The 15,681-nt window shown below is 38.6% G+C and overlaps 1 protein-coding gene across 1 annotated transcript; it reads right to left on the bottom strand.

Annotated features, from left to right (window-relative positions):
• Positions 1-4,036: 4,036 nt before the first annotated feature.
• On the bottom strand, positions 4,037-13,480 carry slc7a6os (solute carrier family 7 member 6 opposite strand). The gene is made up of 5 exons (XM_057850161.1): positions 13,215-13,480; positions 11,195-11,500; positions 10,945-11,136; positions 10,746-10,884; positions 4,037-4,450 (listed from the first exon to the last, which is right to left on the bottom strand). The coding sequence occupies exons 1-5, from the start codon at positions 13,401-13,403 to the stop codon at positions 4,326-4,328; spliced, it is 951 nt and encodes a 316-aa protein (XP_057706144.1). The 5' UTR covers positions 13,404-13,480; the 3' UTR covers positions 4,037-4,325.
• Between the last annotated feature and the right edge of the window lie 2,201 nt (positions 13,481-15,681).

The raw sequence follows: 15,681 nt of genomic DNA, 5'->3' as shown, positions 1-15,681 counted from the left end.
ATTGTTTAATGTATGTTACTTACATTTTTGTAATTTAACAAAAAATAAGTAGAAATGACTCTTAAATAACGCACATTGAAATTGAATATATTTTAAAGGTAATGCAAACATCCACTTTTTTTTTTTTTTTTAAGTTAGCAATCTAACATAAATGAACAAAAATAAGTCCAATTGTGCACATTAACATGGAACATGTTCTCAACCTCCCCATCACAGCAAATAGAATAAAGTAAAATAAGATAAGCCTTATCTCACTTTCTCTTAAATATCAGATTTTCTGTTGCATTGTCTTTTTTTATGGCATTAAATCAACAAGTCCATTACCTGTCACTACAACCTTTCTGGTTTGTCCTGTTTTTCTTTTGAAACGGATGACGCTACACAAGCACTTTATTCGGCTTGCTATTAACACTTGTGTATGTAAATCTGACGTTAGTAGATTGTTTTCTTCTTGGAGATGCGTGTTGGGCAGACTGGCTGTTTTTTTTTTTTTTTTTTTTTTTTTTAAGGGATCCACGGATAGAAAGACTTGTTGTTCGTAAAAGACATATTATTACGAGTTAAAATAATTTGATACTGAAACCCCTATTGATGTTTTCGTTTTTCAATTTGTAAAATTTGTTTAACTAGTAGGTCTCTATTGTTGTTGACGCCGCAGGTTGGGGATGTCACGTGGTTACACTGTCGGGCCTCTAGAGTATGACTTTAGTGACATAAACATGTCATCTGTTCAACCCTTTCAATTTGAACCCAAGAGGAACATGAATGAGAATGACAGCGCTGTCGATATTTCACAAAATGAGAAGCAAAAGCAAAATGAACAGGAAAGACGGGATGAGATGAGACGAGAGTAGGGAAAAACAGTGTTCTATCAAAATCTGCTACACTGGCATAACGTGCTACAAGAGGCGAATTTGACACCCAAAGTACTACTGTGTGCTTTAAGCTTGTTTTGTTTAGATGCATACAGACTAGGGTTGTTCCGATCATGTTTTTTTGCTCCCGATCCGATCTCGATCGTTTTAGTTTGCGTATCTGCCGATCCCGATATTTCCCGATCTGATTTTTTTTTTTTTTTTGCTCTTGTTCAATTCCAATCAATACCGATAATTTTTCCCGATCATATACATTTTGGCAATGCATTAAGAAAAAAATGAATAAAACTCGGACGAATATATACATTCAACATACAGTACATAAGTACTGTATTTGTTTATTATGACAATAAATCCTCAAGATGGCATTTACATTATTAACGTTCTTTCTGTGAGAGGGATCCACGGATAGAAAGACTTGTAATTCTTAAAGGATAAATGTGACTTTGTATATTGTGACTAAATATTGCCATCTAGTGTATTTCTTGAGCTTTCAGTAAATGATACTGTAGCCATTTAACTGTTCTGCCCAAATGCATGGTGGGAAGTGCAACCATGACTGTGTGTAGTGGCACCAATTGATATATCTTCTCTGCGTTGGGAAGTAACACAGGGTGTTAAGGAAAAGATCAACCACTACCGTTCTTCCCCACATTGCTTCCCGCGATATTTCTAATTGTTGAGAGAGGGATTTTAAGGCTAGCCAATTAAAAAGAGGCTCCAAAGACTGCCAAAATTCTCTCTACTCAGTTTACACTGCCTGTTAGCTCTATATATAAGTAAAACGGCGCCGTTATAGATTGAACGCGACAATGCATGAGTGGGTCGTGCAGCGCATGCGTTAATTGCATTAAATATTTTAACGTGATTAATTAAAAAAAAATTAATTACCGCCATTTACGCGATAAATTTGATAGCCCTACTTTAAGCCAAAACTAAAGACTGGATGAATGTAAGGCATTTTTTCTGTAACATTAAATACAATTAGTAAACGATTTAATTAAAAAATACTTATATTAAAAAAAGGCATGTCCGATATTGTTTTGCAGATACCGATACTTTGAAAATGACGTGATCGGACCCGATCGATCGGGACATCTTTAATACAGACTGAAAATACCATAAATACCTTAAGAAAATACTTAACCAGAGTAATATCAAATAAGGGTGGTTTTAATATGCTACGTGACTAATGAGGTCAACAGATCAACAATCTGCTTTAAAGCTACCACAAGAGAAAACAATGCTTAAAAGTATGAGAGGGAAACACATGCAAAAAGTATTTTGAGGCAATGAAAAGGTAATAAAACTCAATAAAAACGAATACTAAGTACTCGCCGCGTTTGACTGATGTGCTGGACGTCTCGCCTCGTAAAAGGAATTGCAGTAACCCGGCAGTGTCCGTCTCGTGACAGTGACAATCTACGTCATCACCCCGAGCGTCCGCTGCACGCATAAAACATGGCGCCCTCCGTAGGTCAAAACATGTACTAAATATTATAGATCTTTAAGTCAATGGCAATATTTTATGTGTTTCTACCAACATATTCTAGTAAAGAGAACAATTATGGCTTATTAGAGCCTACAAGTCTTTTAAGTCCGAGGTTCCCTTTAACATGGGATTGACAGTTGCTGTCATATTTTCGGGATCAAAGCACCGTTCCGCCCCAGAATCTTTTACCGGAACGGCGTACCGGTCCATTCCGGCCCACTTTCACCTCTGGTCAGGACTCCCAACCTGCGCTGCACAGTGCTGCAGGAGAGTATGATACCTGCCAGGCTAAAAGCTAAGTCTAGCGGCTCTAGCTGACCTGTTAAAATCATCGGGAGGGAGGTTTGCAGCACCTTCAGGTTGCCAACTGTCCCTTGAGAAACGGACCCGTACCCTATTCAGAAACAACAGTACGTGTCCTGTATGGAGCTTTCAAGGAACCTTAAGTGTTAATTTATACCGTTATAAATTTATCAGGACATATGTTAATTTTATTATTCCTGTATTTTCTGTATTAAAAATACATTGTTTTTCCATGAGCTTATAACAAATATGCACCTAATCAGTTTTGAGTAAAATTACTATAATTAAAAAAATCACTTTTCACATTTAGAAAAATAAAGGGTGACTGTTATCGGGCCGACTCCACCAATGAGGTGTCCCTTTTTGCTTTCCCCAGGGAGTTGGCAACCCTAGTGCACCTGTTACATCTGGTCACCAAAAACTACATTCAGTATGAGCATTTTTTAAAAATGTTTTCTAAAACTTCATTGGAACTTTCCTCATGTTGGTATTTGTACCAATGTCATTAATGGAACGACTTATTAAAGATATTCTTTGAAGTGTCTTGTTGTACATTAGTTTGAAGTAGACATTTGCCAATTACCGGTTTCAACGCCCAAATGTCACGGTTTCAAAACCGATACATTTTCCGTCATACCGTCCCTACGGTATTAGTTATTTTTCTGTCCCAAAAATGCAGGTGCAAGGCTCAACCCTCAACCACCTGTTGTTGCTAAGTGTCAGTGAGTCAGCTGTGCTACACGATGGCTGGAGGAGGTGAAACTCCTGAACTTTTTGCCCCCATCGAAGAAAACGAAATTGCTGATACGGGAGTACTTTGGCTATAGAAAAGTTGCAAACTGCCGCGGGTTGAAGGAGGGCCAACCGACATGTAAAACACGTTTGTCGAGGGTGAATGCCAAGGAGGCAATACCTCCAATGATTTCATTCATACCAAATTAAAGGTTAGTAAACACTCATGAATTTCCAACTGTTATGAGAGTTAACTCCAGCGTGCCAAGCGGTGGTAAAACGTGTTTTCTCTGTCTAGAAACTGTTGTGTGTATAATGTAAACATGATACAAGTCATACACGTTTTTTATGAAAGATTTTTGTTCTGATTGTAATGTTGAGCTGTGTGTTGTCTCACCTAAAGGACTGCATTTATTTTTGGAACATTATGTTGCTAATGTATTGAAAAAAATCCTGTTCAATGGAAAGAAAAATTAACCCAAATATCGCTAACACATTTTATAGCTGTAATTGCAGTACCATGGAATTCTGTATCATACCAATCTCATACAGGCACATGCCTAGTTCAAACCCTCAATTTAAACATTTTACATGAATTCTAATATATGTAGAATAACACAAAGAAACATCTGAGTTCTTTTAACATTTATTTTTCAAATTTTATTAACATATTTACAAAAATAATATCCATCAAGCATCCTTTACGTTTGAACACACGCAACTTCAACAAATGGCGGGCCAAAATCCATGAACCCCAAACTGTCAATCCCATAACACGACAAGCGCACGTTTTCACAGTATACAAAACACTCTAGGACACATACGCAACTGAACACACCGCACGCTAACAGCACAAAGCGTACCCGACACACACTTACACAAATGCACGTAAAAAAATAGAAACGAGGATCAAGTTGCGGCCATCAGTCGGAGTCGTATTCGTCGGTGTCGTTGTCGGAGAGGTGGCCGAGCGATTTCAGCAGGTCTCTCTGGTAGCGTTGCCAGCTCCTGCGACAGGGAGCGTCTTCCTCGACGTCGGCCCACTCGCCTATAAAACGACACCACATGGGTCAGCGCAAAATGGAAACATCCCAGAAGCTTTAGGACAAGTTCAAACAATGGACCTGTCGCAAAACCATGCCCCTAAATCAGAAAAGTGGGACTCCACCTGGCGACTTGCGTAGGAATGTATTGTGTGGTCGTGACTTACAGTTTTTGTGTGACATTTTATGTGTAGTAATCCTACATGGTCCAGCGTTTCCCCTACACATAAAATATCGTGGCGCACCACCACACCAAAATAAAAGCCACCACACCTTACAATGAGAGATCCAAATTAATCCATTGTAATTTCTATAATTTAACATGTCTAAATGAATATATGAAGCTCATTTGTACGCACTATTTACCTTAAGTAGTCCGAAATAGCACCTCGTATACAAATTGTTCCTTTACATGCTTTATTTTGAAAAGCGCTTCAGTTCTATTGAAAGCTTGCGGCTGGTACGTCAGCTCGGCGCAGAGATGGAAATCAGGAGAAAAATCCACAGAAAGGCATATTAAGTTAATTCCTGGTTTAAGACTGTGAAAACTTGATATACTGACATTAACGTAACATTTAACTTCTTTATGGGGTGTTTTTGTCCTGAATCGTCGCGTCCTACTCCTAGCATAGCATTTGTTCGGCGCTGACGTCACTCGTTATTTCAGAAGAGTATTTTGAAGTACAGTATTTTGGAAAGAGAAAAGTTCCTGAGGATGAGGGTCCGCTAACAAAATGACCATTATTGTAGCGTCTGAGGCTAATTAAATATTTCAGAACGTAGGGCTCATGCTTCCAGATGCTCTTCAGTTTCGAGGGTATTAGCGCTCACGTTCTGAGGAGAAGAAATAACCAAATGGTAACGTTTTCAAAAACAATGAGACGAGATGGAGACGCAGATCAGGAAGGCGCACAGTCCAGGGTAGGAGAAGTAAGTAAAAAAGCAAACAGGAAGCTAGCTGCGACCCAACATGAACAAAAATAGCGAAGTTAAAGCCGTGGCTGTACCACAAAAATCAAGGTGAGTGTTTATAATCGTGCAAATTATTATTTTACCTTAAATTGTAAAGTTGAAAAAGGTTCATTGTCAATAACCTGGCATATTCCTTGTCCCAAAAAATTACAAAACAGATGGTATATTTGCATTTAAAGTATTTTTCATCTCATTGAAACACATTATATGAATTTGAACTAACAATCAGAAAAGTAACTCCCACAAAGACACTTCAGTTTGAACTGAAGTTGGATTGACTAATGTAAATGTAACATATTTGATTTAAATCCAAATGGGTAAGCCATTGAATGTGTTTCAGAATACGGACCAGGTCAGCAAGATATCAAAGATGGCATCACAGACAGATGAATGAGGAGGGCTGTACCCTTGCTTGAGCCAACTGCGTTGACAATGCCCATCTCGACAGTGAACTGTGAGATTTTTCTTCAATGAACAGAGTAAGTTTGGTCAACTTTACTTTGTACAGAACTGTATAATGTATGTTTGATATGCTTGAGTGTCTTCATTGCCTAGATCTCATTTTTTCTTTATTCCTGTGTAGGTAAAGACAGATTTAAGGAACAGGGGGACCATCTTGCAGCATTCCTCAAATTGACTATAAATGGACCACCTATTGCTGAACCCCCCCACCCCCTTTTTTTTTTTTTTAAGTCCAGGAAAATCAAGTGTTCCCAGGCAGGATGCAAACTTCACAAATATATCTTAGTTATGGTAATTGGAAACAAATGTTTTTTAAAAATCTTATTCGCCGCGTCACAACATAATGGGATTGTCTACTCCGACGCAGCCCACCACCACCACAGCTTCAAAAAAATCCTTGGGGAAACCACTTCGCTGCATACTGCAATGCTCTCTATCTGGTGCGAGACGAAATTCATTCATTTCATTTTTTTAAAAACAGGTTTATTGTTAGCTTTGGTAGTGGAAATTCAAACTCCCGCCATCATCCAATCAGTCGCTGAGAGAATTTGACAGAGCCTTGGAGTGTTAGTTTCCCAAGGGGGCGGGGCTTTGCTTCTGAAGTTTTGTTATTTTTTTTCCTACCAATATGCTTGATTATTTGCTTTAAATGTTTCGCTCTTATGATTTGGGACTACTGAATATTTGTTTAAATAGTTTGTGTTGTTACTCATCTATATTTTGGTTACACCCTCATTTTTTTTTTTTTTTTTAAACTTTTTTTTCAAATGATATTCAGTTAACTATTTTGGCATGTGATTTGGCAATTGTTTTGGTCATTGTTTTTTTTTTCTATTTGTCCAATTAAAAATTGTTATATGAACAAAATGTGTTACATTTTTGCGTTTGTACTAGGGCTGTCAAAATTACCGCGTACGGGCGGTAATTAATTTTTTATATTAATCACGTTAAAATATTTGACGCACATGCCCCCCTCAAACAGATTGAAATGACAACACAGTGCAATGCCAACTTGTTACTTGTTTTTGGAGTTTTGCTGCCCTCTGCTGGCGCTTGGGTGCGACTGATTTTATGGGCTTAAGCACCCATGAGCATTGTGTAATAGGGCTGGGCGATATGGCCTTAAACATGTATCACGATAAATTGAGCAGATTTATCTCGATAACGATAAATGACGATAAATTCGCCCAAGCATACTGTTATATAATTTGAAAATCTGAATCAATGCATGAAATACAGATTAACTGTTTCTTGTTGATTTATTTACCAGCATTCAATTTCATATACCGTATTTAACAATTGTACATGCAGTCTAAACATTAAGTTTATAAAAATGTATTGTAAGCAATAAGAGTTCAAGTATGAACATTTATAACAGCGTGTGTGACTTGAACAATGTACATTATCAAAATCAATATGCCTGTGCAAACATGTCATTGTAACACAAATGACTTGCAGCTTGAACAGTACACTTCAAAAAGACAACTTATTGTTAATGGCTGCTGTGACATAATTATTAAATACAAGTGTGTACTTTATGGTTTCAGGGTCCCCCCCCCCCCCAGTGCATTTTTTAATAAATGCACGCACAAATGAACCCCCAAACAGAGAGAGACACACACACACACACACACACACACATTAAAGCTATATTGATCTTCTTCAAATGAAACGCTTAAGATTTTATGATAGCAATAATGACACAGAAATAAGCACATACAGAAAAACAGCTGGGGCCATTTCTCGGTCATTGTAAGTTTCGCCGTTGGATTGTACTTTATGCTGAATGCTTTACCATCACAAAAGCTACCAGAGGAATCACACACAGACAGATACATAATAACGCCACATAGTAGTTGCTAGATGCTGTCCGTGCCCAATCCACTCATTACGTTCAGCCGTTTCGACAAGGTTAGAGCCGCTATCCGACTCCATCACGTTCATTTGTAGCGTTAGCCGCTAGCTAGCGTTAGCCTGGCTACCAGTAGAAAGCCACAAAAGCACCATCTCTGGAAATCGTGAGAACAAGGGAGGACAGCGGGTGAAAGCCCGTCTGGATGCCACCAAGAGTCTACTAAATGTCGGGTGAAAGTTTGGTGAACCTCCCTTAAGCCACACTCCATCACGTTTTGCTTGTAGCGTTAGCTGCTAGCGTTAGCTTACCAGGCCTTTGTTTGATTGGCTTCTTGTTGATCACGTGACTCTCTACGTAAGCCCATTGACTGCTTTCTTAAAGGGGAATGAACATAGACGAACAACACAGAATCAAAGCGGGATGAAAAGACTATATTTTCTTGTTTTATTAATTTACCGAATTTACCGACATGGTCAAAATTACGTCGGTCATCGTTAAGAATTTCGGTGACGGTAAATTTTCGGTTTACCGCCCTGCTCTATTGTGTAATTATTGACAACAATGGGCTACTAGTTAAATTTTTGATTGAAAATTTTACAAATTTTATTAAAACGAAAACATTAAGAGGGGTTTTAATATAAAATTTCTGTAACTTGTACTAAAATTTATCTTTTAAGAACTACAAGTCTTTGTATCCATGGATCGCTTTAAGAGAATGTTAATAATGTTAATGCCATCTTGTTGATTTATTATAATAAACAAATACAGTACTTATGTACCGTATGTTGAATGTATGCATCCATCTTGTGTCTTATCTTTCCATTCCAACAATAATTTACAGAAAAATATGGCATATTTATAGATGGTTTGAATTGCGATTAATTACGATTAATTCATTTTAAGCTGTAATTAACTCCATGAAAAATTTTAATCGTTTGATAGCCCTAGTTTGTACAATAACCCATGACATAACCACATTAAGCCAAAGAAATACAAAAGAAAAAAAAAATCATTGAATTCCTTTCAAGAGAAAAAAAATAAAGCATTATTCGTCAAAAGAGAATGAGTGCCCTCTAGTGGGAAAAAAAAGTTCCTAGTTTGAATAGTGAATAGTTCCTATTATCAAATTAAATGGATCATATTTCCGGTTTTCTGTGATCAATCGGCGCCAAATAAAAACTGGGAGGAAGGTTTAAATCAGCGCTTTCGAGTCATGTTGATGGCAGCGCTCCATGTCAAATACGGTGATTTAAAGACGCAACGTGATTGAACAGGCTGGCGTGATGATCAAACAGCAAACTTGCGTCTGATTGGTGTAATGGAGTCATGTTATATTGTTGCGACGTCTCATTGGTGAAATTAGTAGAGCTACTCTTGGCATTGCTGGCAAAAAATAATCTATTATGTAACAACTGTTGTGTAGCCCGAAGTAGCGGAGTAAGAGTAGTGTTTTTTTCTTCACAAATCTACTCAAGTATAAAGTACGGCTTAGTAAAACTACTCTTGGAAGTACATTTTTCTCAAAAAGTTACCTAAGCATATGTAACGGAGTACATGTTACGCGTTACTACCAACCACTGGTTATCTTCTTTGGACGAGTGGGAAAGTGAAGATAGTGATAATTTTTATATTAATATGTGTAGTGCTACAAAGATTAATCGATTAACTCGAGTAATTTGATTAGAAAAAATATTGAAATAAAAATTGCCAAAAAGCTCAATCTTGGTCTCACACAAAAATACACAGCCTGGGACCACGTGGGACCTTTTTGGCAACAAACACTCTAAGTGGGTCTGGCGTGCCACGAAAGATGCGCATGCTGAAAAGCACCTCATACCCACTGTGAAGTATGGGGGTGGGTCACTGATGCTGTGGGGCTGTTTCGCTTCCAAAGGCCCTGGGAAACTTGTGAGGGTGCATGGCATCATGAATGCTTTGAAATACCAGGACATTTTAAATTAAAATCTGTTGCCCTCTGCCCGAAAGCTGAAGATGGGTCGTCACTGGGTATTTCAGCAAGATAATGACCCTAAACATATGGCCAAATGTACACAGAAATGATTCACCAGACATAAAATCAAGCTCCTCCCATGGCCATCTCAGTCCCCAGACCTTGTTTTGTTGGCAAAAGGGGGTTGTACAAAGTATTAACACCAGGGGTGCTAATAATTATGACACACATTATTTGATGTCAAATAATTTTTTCTTTATGTGGGATTTTTTTCCCCACTGAATGAATGCACTTGTATTGAAGGTTGGATTTCTCCTCTTTTTTTCCATTAAGGCACCATATTATTTGAATTTTAAAAAAAATATTAGAAGCTAAAAAAACATCTTTTTCTTAGGAGGGCACCGTATAAAGACCAGAAAAACCTATGAACATAGCTGTCATTTCTATTGAAATATCAAATATAAAAGTATTCAGTCTAATAAGTTTTCTGTTGAATGTTGACATTTGCAAGTTGAATAACTATCATCAAGCTTCGTTCAGTAGGTTTGTTTGTCAATAGGACATCAATGTTACAAATTTTGACTAACAAATTTAGGATTTTTTTTGTCTTTAAGGGCCCAAAACCTTGATATAATTCATCAGAGTGAAGAAAAACCAAAGTTTGAACTGGAAAAGGACCCTACCAGGCCACTGCGAACAATTCATTCTTTGAAATATAAAGACATCGAACATCGCCCCTTTCTAACGTGACTTTTTTTGGTTGTTTGATTAACTTAAATGTGATCAAATGTGGTATTCTTATTTTTTTTAATTGTATTTTATAATTACGTACAAAGAAATACAATGTTAATAAAAACGAAATTAATTTCATTAAAATGAGTTGGACCAGAGCAACACTCAAGTTGATTCCCCAACTCCCTAATATTAACTCATTGCATGCCATTGACGGCACTACACATCCAATGGCAGCCAATGAGTGCCATGTAAGGGTTCAAATGTTTTTGAGATTAGGAGCAAAGATTGTGTCAGAGCCCAAACAAGATAAAGAGAGACAACGTACGTCCGTAGCGTTCCTCTCGCTCGCTGTCGTCGTCATCCTCGCTCTCTTCATCAGGATAGTCATTCCTCCAGTTGGCTTCTTCGTTCTCGTCATCTTCGTCATCGTACGTCTCCTCCTCTCTGTCTTCCTCCTCAGGGACCTGAGGACGGTAAATCGTCACTCCGGACTTGGTGGCGTGTTTGTTGCTCGCTAGCCCTACCAGTTGCGTGTAGTCCGCGTAGGCCCTGACGGACAAGATGTCGTGGATCCACCCCGGTGTGAAGGTTTCCTGGTAGTAGAGATCATACACGTAGTCGTCGTCGTTTTCGAGCGGCTGGTCTTGGATGCGGAGACGCTCTCTGAGCATCTTTGTGTTGTTGCACAGGATCACATCAGGGTTTGATGACTCAGTCTGAAAAAATGGAGAGTGTCTTGAAAACAACTCTTTCTGACTTTTTCTATACTCTCACCTTGCTGAAGGATTTGTCTTGCTCCGGTAGATCTTCGTGCAGCAGATCGACTACCTGCACTTCCTCCTCTCGCGTCTCCTCTACCTTCTCTGCCGCCGCGGAACCGTCGCCACTTGGGTGAACCGGGAGTGCAAGGCCGGCGCGGTGGCTGGAGAGGATGCGGTAGCGCTCCTCGCTCCGGATGCCCAACTTGGCGTTTCGAGAGTCGGCGAAGATGCGCTTGGAGCTGTTGGCGGAGGGCCGCAACGCGTGAGCCACGCGGGGGCGGGACAGGGCTTGGCGGACCTCCGTCTGCACTGGAGCATCCTGAAAGGGAAAGGTGACATATGACATTCATCTAGTTAATTATTATCTCACAATATGGCTATATAACAATTAGCGATAATTCAACAATATTTTACTATACAAGTAATCAACCTAAAACCAGCCAGGGTTTCCCCTACACATAAAACCTTGTGGCGCACCGCCACACCAAAATAAAAGCCATCACAACTTTCAAAAGATGTTTTTTTAAGGCCGTTTCAAACAAGCAGCAGTCTAGTGTGAAGGGTTTAGCGGCAACCTATTAATTGTGTATTGTAATGTCCGTAAATAAGCGCGGCCCCCTTATGAGACGAGCTGTGGCGTAGAAGGAAGCGAGAACGAGAACGGGCGAGGTAGCGAGAGATAGCGCTCGCATGTTGTGGCAGCCCGCTGTTATTTTGTTATTGTTTTTCTATATTATTGTTGCCACAATAAAATGGGTAGGACAGTACCGACTCCTCTCCTTCTTCCCCCCATCCGAGGCATTGCAGTATTTTGGATCTGACTTTTCGGCGAACTTGGACGGAACGGCCAGTTTGAATGAATGTGCGCTGAGAGGCAGGAGTCCTTGCTCAATTTCAGGGCGCCGCCGCGCTACCATTAACAACGCATCCAATAGCAGAAGGGCAGGCATACTTAAATCTGTGCTATCAGGCTGTTTTGGTAGACGGATACACGTAATCACGGCTGACGAAACCTTGATGAATGCGCTTTTTTTCACAAGTTTCGCGAGCTCTGGGACACTCGAAAAATGGCTCTCATACCTCTCCTTGCTAAGCTAAATGGTACCTTGATGTGCGTTTGTGTGGAAATGTAGTTCACGTACAACAACAACAAAAAAACCTATTCACCTTCTCACCGAAAAAAAAAATAAAATAAAATAAATAAATAAAAGTTTTTCTTTGTAATGCTATCGTTTTCCAAAGAAATTACAAAGGTAATTTGCCATCGAGGACTTAAAAATCTGAGAATGTACCTTTTTTTTTTTTTTTTTTTTAAATTACAAAAAACATTTTCCAAAAACAATAATATTTACTATTAAGGTGAAAAAGAGCATTTAAACCATTTTTAGGTCTAATATCTTGTTTAAAATGTATTTAACATTGTTGTTTAGCATTTGTTTTCCATTGTTTATATTATTTACAACTTTTTTGTTTTCCATTGAATATTTTATATTTGTTATAATTGTGTTTTTTTCCCTTCCTAACATTTTACATAATTTTTTAATTAAAAATTTTCCATCAAATTCTGGAGCAATATTTATTTTTCCCCCCATCTTTTCAATATTTCTTTGTTGTAGCTTTTCGAAATTCTTCAATTGAACTCATTCACTTCCATCAATTCCAAAAGGTTTTGACGTCTATCGCCGTCACTATTGTGCTTGTGACATTCATAAGTCATCATATACCTTTTAAAGAGATAGACAATCACTCGGTGGTCTAAAATCACACGAAAGCATGACAAAGACCTTATGTCACGCTGTCATGTACAATGACGTCATTTAGAGAATGACGTCGACTTCCAGGCTAAGCTAACAGCTAGCTCGCGTCAGTTTTGAAAGCTCCGGCAAATTTAGGGGATATTTTCAACCTCGCAGACGATAAGCAGATTAAACGAGTGGTATCGGAGCTTCGAGAGGTCTTCCGGTATCTCTCGTTATTTCGTGTTGGTGCGAAACGGATACGAGCTGGCTAACCGAAACCGCGGCCATCTTTACCTGTGTTGCTACCGTGGCCACGAGTTTGAACACAGACTTCTCCACGTCGGCCTCGCCGGGCTCCGGTGCCGCTTCACCGGGGGCCTGGCTGGTTTCCGGGCGGATGCGTTTACAGGCGAGCAGTAGTGCGTCCGCCGGGTCGGTGCCCCGCTTTCTCTTGACGCGCAGGATGGTGGCGTTGGGCTCCATGTTTGTTTGTCGCCCGCGTCTGTCTGGTTCTTGCTTGTCTGTGTTTGGGGTTTGCCTCCTTGACGTCACGTGATCATGAGCGCCCGGGAGCGAGCGTTCTTGCGGTGACGCACAACAGGCAAAAAGAGCTAAACATTTTTCATTCCTTTATTTAATTACGGGTGAATGACAAAAGAAAGGGGAAAAATAAAAAATGATGCATGGGTGAGGTAGAATGAAACCAGTCTTCCTATGTTAACTCTTTGGATGCCATTGACGCCAAAAGACGTCCGTTTTGACTGGATCGGGTCTCAGTCGTAAACGGATTTTTGGGGGGGGAGAGTGTCATTGCAGGTAATTGATTTTCCTATATATATATAAAAGTTGTAAAGCAATAAAACTGCAACAAAAATAAATGAGCCAAAAAAATATTTTAATAATGGGTCAAAATTATTTTTCGAACGGATCATGTGACAAGCAACGTAGATGTTCATTTGCTTTGCATATAATCCCCCCCCCCCCAAAAAAAAAAAAATTAGTGGAGGGCAATTTTATTTTTCAGATGTTTTTTTCTTTGATTGAAAAAAAAAAAAAAAAAAAAAAAAAATATATATATATATATATATATATATATATATATATATATATATATATTGAAGCAACTTTTTTTGGGGATTAAATGATTTAGACACAAATGTCCTACGGCCCAAACAAACAAACAAACAAAAAAAGGATTGCTTCAATCAAAGAAATGAAAAATTAAGTGTTCAAATGCAAAATTTTCCATCTCAATTTTTTTTTCGCATTCAAAAACATTTTCCATGATTGAAATTGGTTTTTTTTGATAGATTTTTCTTTCTGAATTTTTTTTTTTTGAAGCAATTTATTTTTTATTTTTTGATTGATTAATGAAGACAAAAATGACCAAGCCAAAATGTGGCCCAAAGAAATCAACATTACTTCAATCAAAAAAAAAAAAAAAAAAAAAAAAAAAAAAAAGGACTTCAATGCCCCCATCAAAAAAAAATCAAAGAAAAATAGCTTTCACGTACTTTTTTTGAGTTTTAAATTTATTTTTGTATTCAAACCCCCTTTTTTTTTGATTGAAGCAGTTTTTTTTTTTTTTATGATTGAAGCAACTTTTTTTGGATTGAATAATAAAGACACAAATCTACTTCCATATGGCTCCGCACAGGGGATACAATTTTTGATGGGGATAACTACATTGGCACGACACCGGTGGGCGTACCATATTCAATGGATGACGATCTTGGTGAAAAGTATAACCGTCCTGAGCAGCCTGATTTAGAATTCCCTTCAAGAATGATGGGAAACAAAAAAAAAAAAAAAAAACACTCATTGTCAACTTATTATATATATTCTATAAAGTTTAATTTTATTGCTGACACTGCGTTTCGGGGTCATCAACATGTTGTGCCCCCCCGCCCCAAAAGTCAAACTCCGCCTATGGTCTCAGTCCAAATGGATTTGACGTTTATTTCCATTTTCAATAGTAATTTCCTTTTAAAATTGATAACTAAATTGAAAAGTCCTAACGAATACAAAAACTTTAAGAATATATACAGTGATGGCCAAAAGTATTGGCACCCCCACAATTCTGTCAGAGAATGCTCTATTTCTCCCACATATGCTTTGGTAGTGATATCTTTATTTTGCTTGCAATGAAAAAACACAAAAAGAATGAATTTTTCTCTTAAAACTCCAAAAATGGGCCGGACAAAAGTATTGGCAACTTCAGCCTAATAAAACTGCTCCAGGTCTCTGAGATTTGAAGGGTGCCTTCTCCAAACTGCCATTTTCAGATCTCCCCACAGGTGTTCTATGGGATTCAGGTCTGGACTCATTGCTGGCCCCTTTAGAAGTCTCTAGTGCTTTGTCTCAAACCATTTTCTAGTACTTTTTGAAGTGTGTTTTGGGTCACTGTCCTGCTGGAAGACCCAAGACCTTTGAGGGAGACCCAGAGTTATCACACTAGGCCCTACATTATGCTGCAAAATTTGTTGGTAGTCTTCAGACTTCATAATGCCATGCACACGGTCAAGGAGTCCAGTGCCAGAGGCAGCAAAGCAACCCCAAAACATCAGAGAACCTCCGCCATGTTCCACTGTTGGGACAGTGTTCTTTTCTTTGAAGGCTATGTTTTTTTCCCTGTAAACTGTACAGTATGTTGATGCCTTTAACCAAAAAGCTCTACTTTCGTCTCATCTGACCAGAGAACATTCTTCCAAAACGTTTTTGGCTTTCTCAGTAACACGTCATATGTGGAGGAAAAATGGAA

The sequence above is a fragment of the Corythoichthys intestinalis genome, chromosome 1 (assembly GCF_030265065.1).
Source record: "Corythoichthys intestinalis isolate RoL2023-P3 chromosome 1, ASM3026506v1, whole genome shotgun sequence".
Taxonomy (NCBI): Eukaryota; Metazoa; Chordata; class Actinopteri; order Syngnathiformes; family Syngnathidae; genus Corythoichthys; species Corythoichthys intestinalis.
This window is presented reverse-complemented; position numbering and strand designations above follow the sequence as displayed.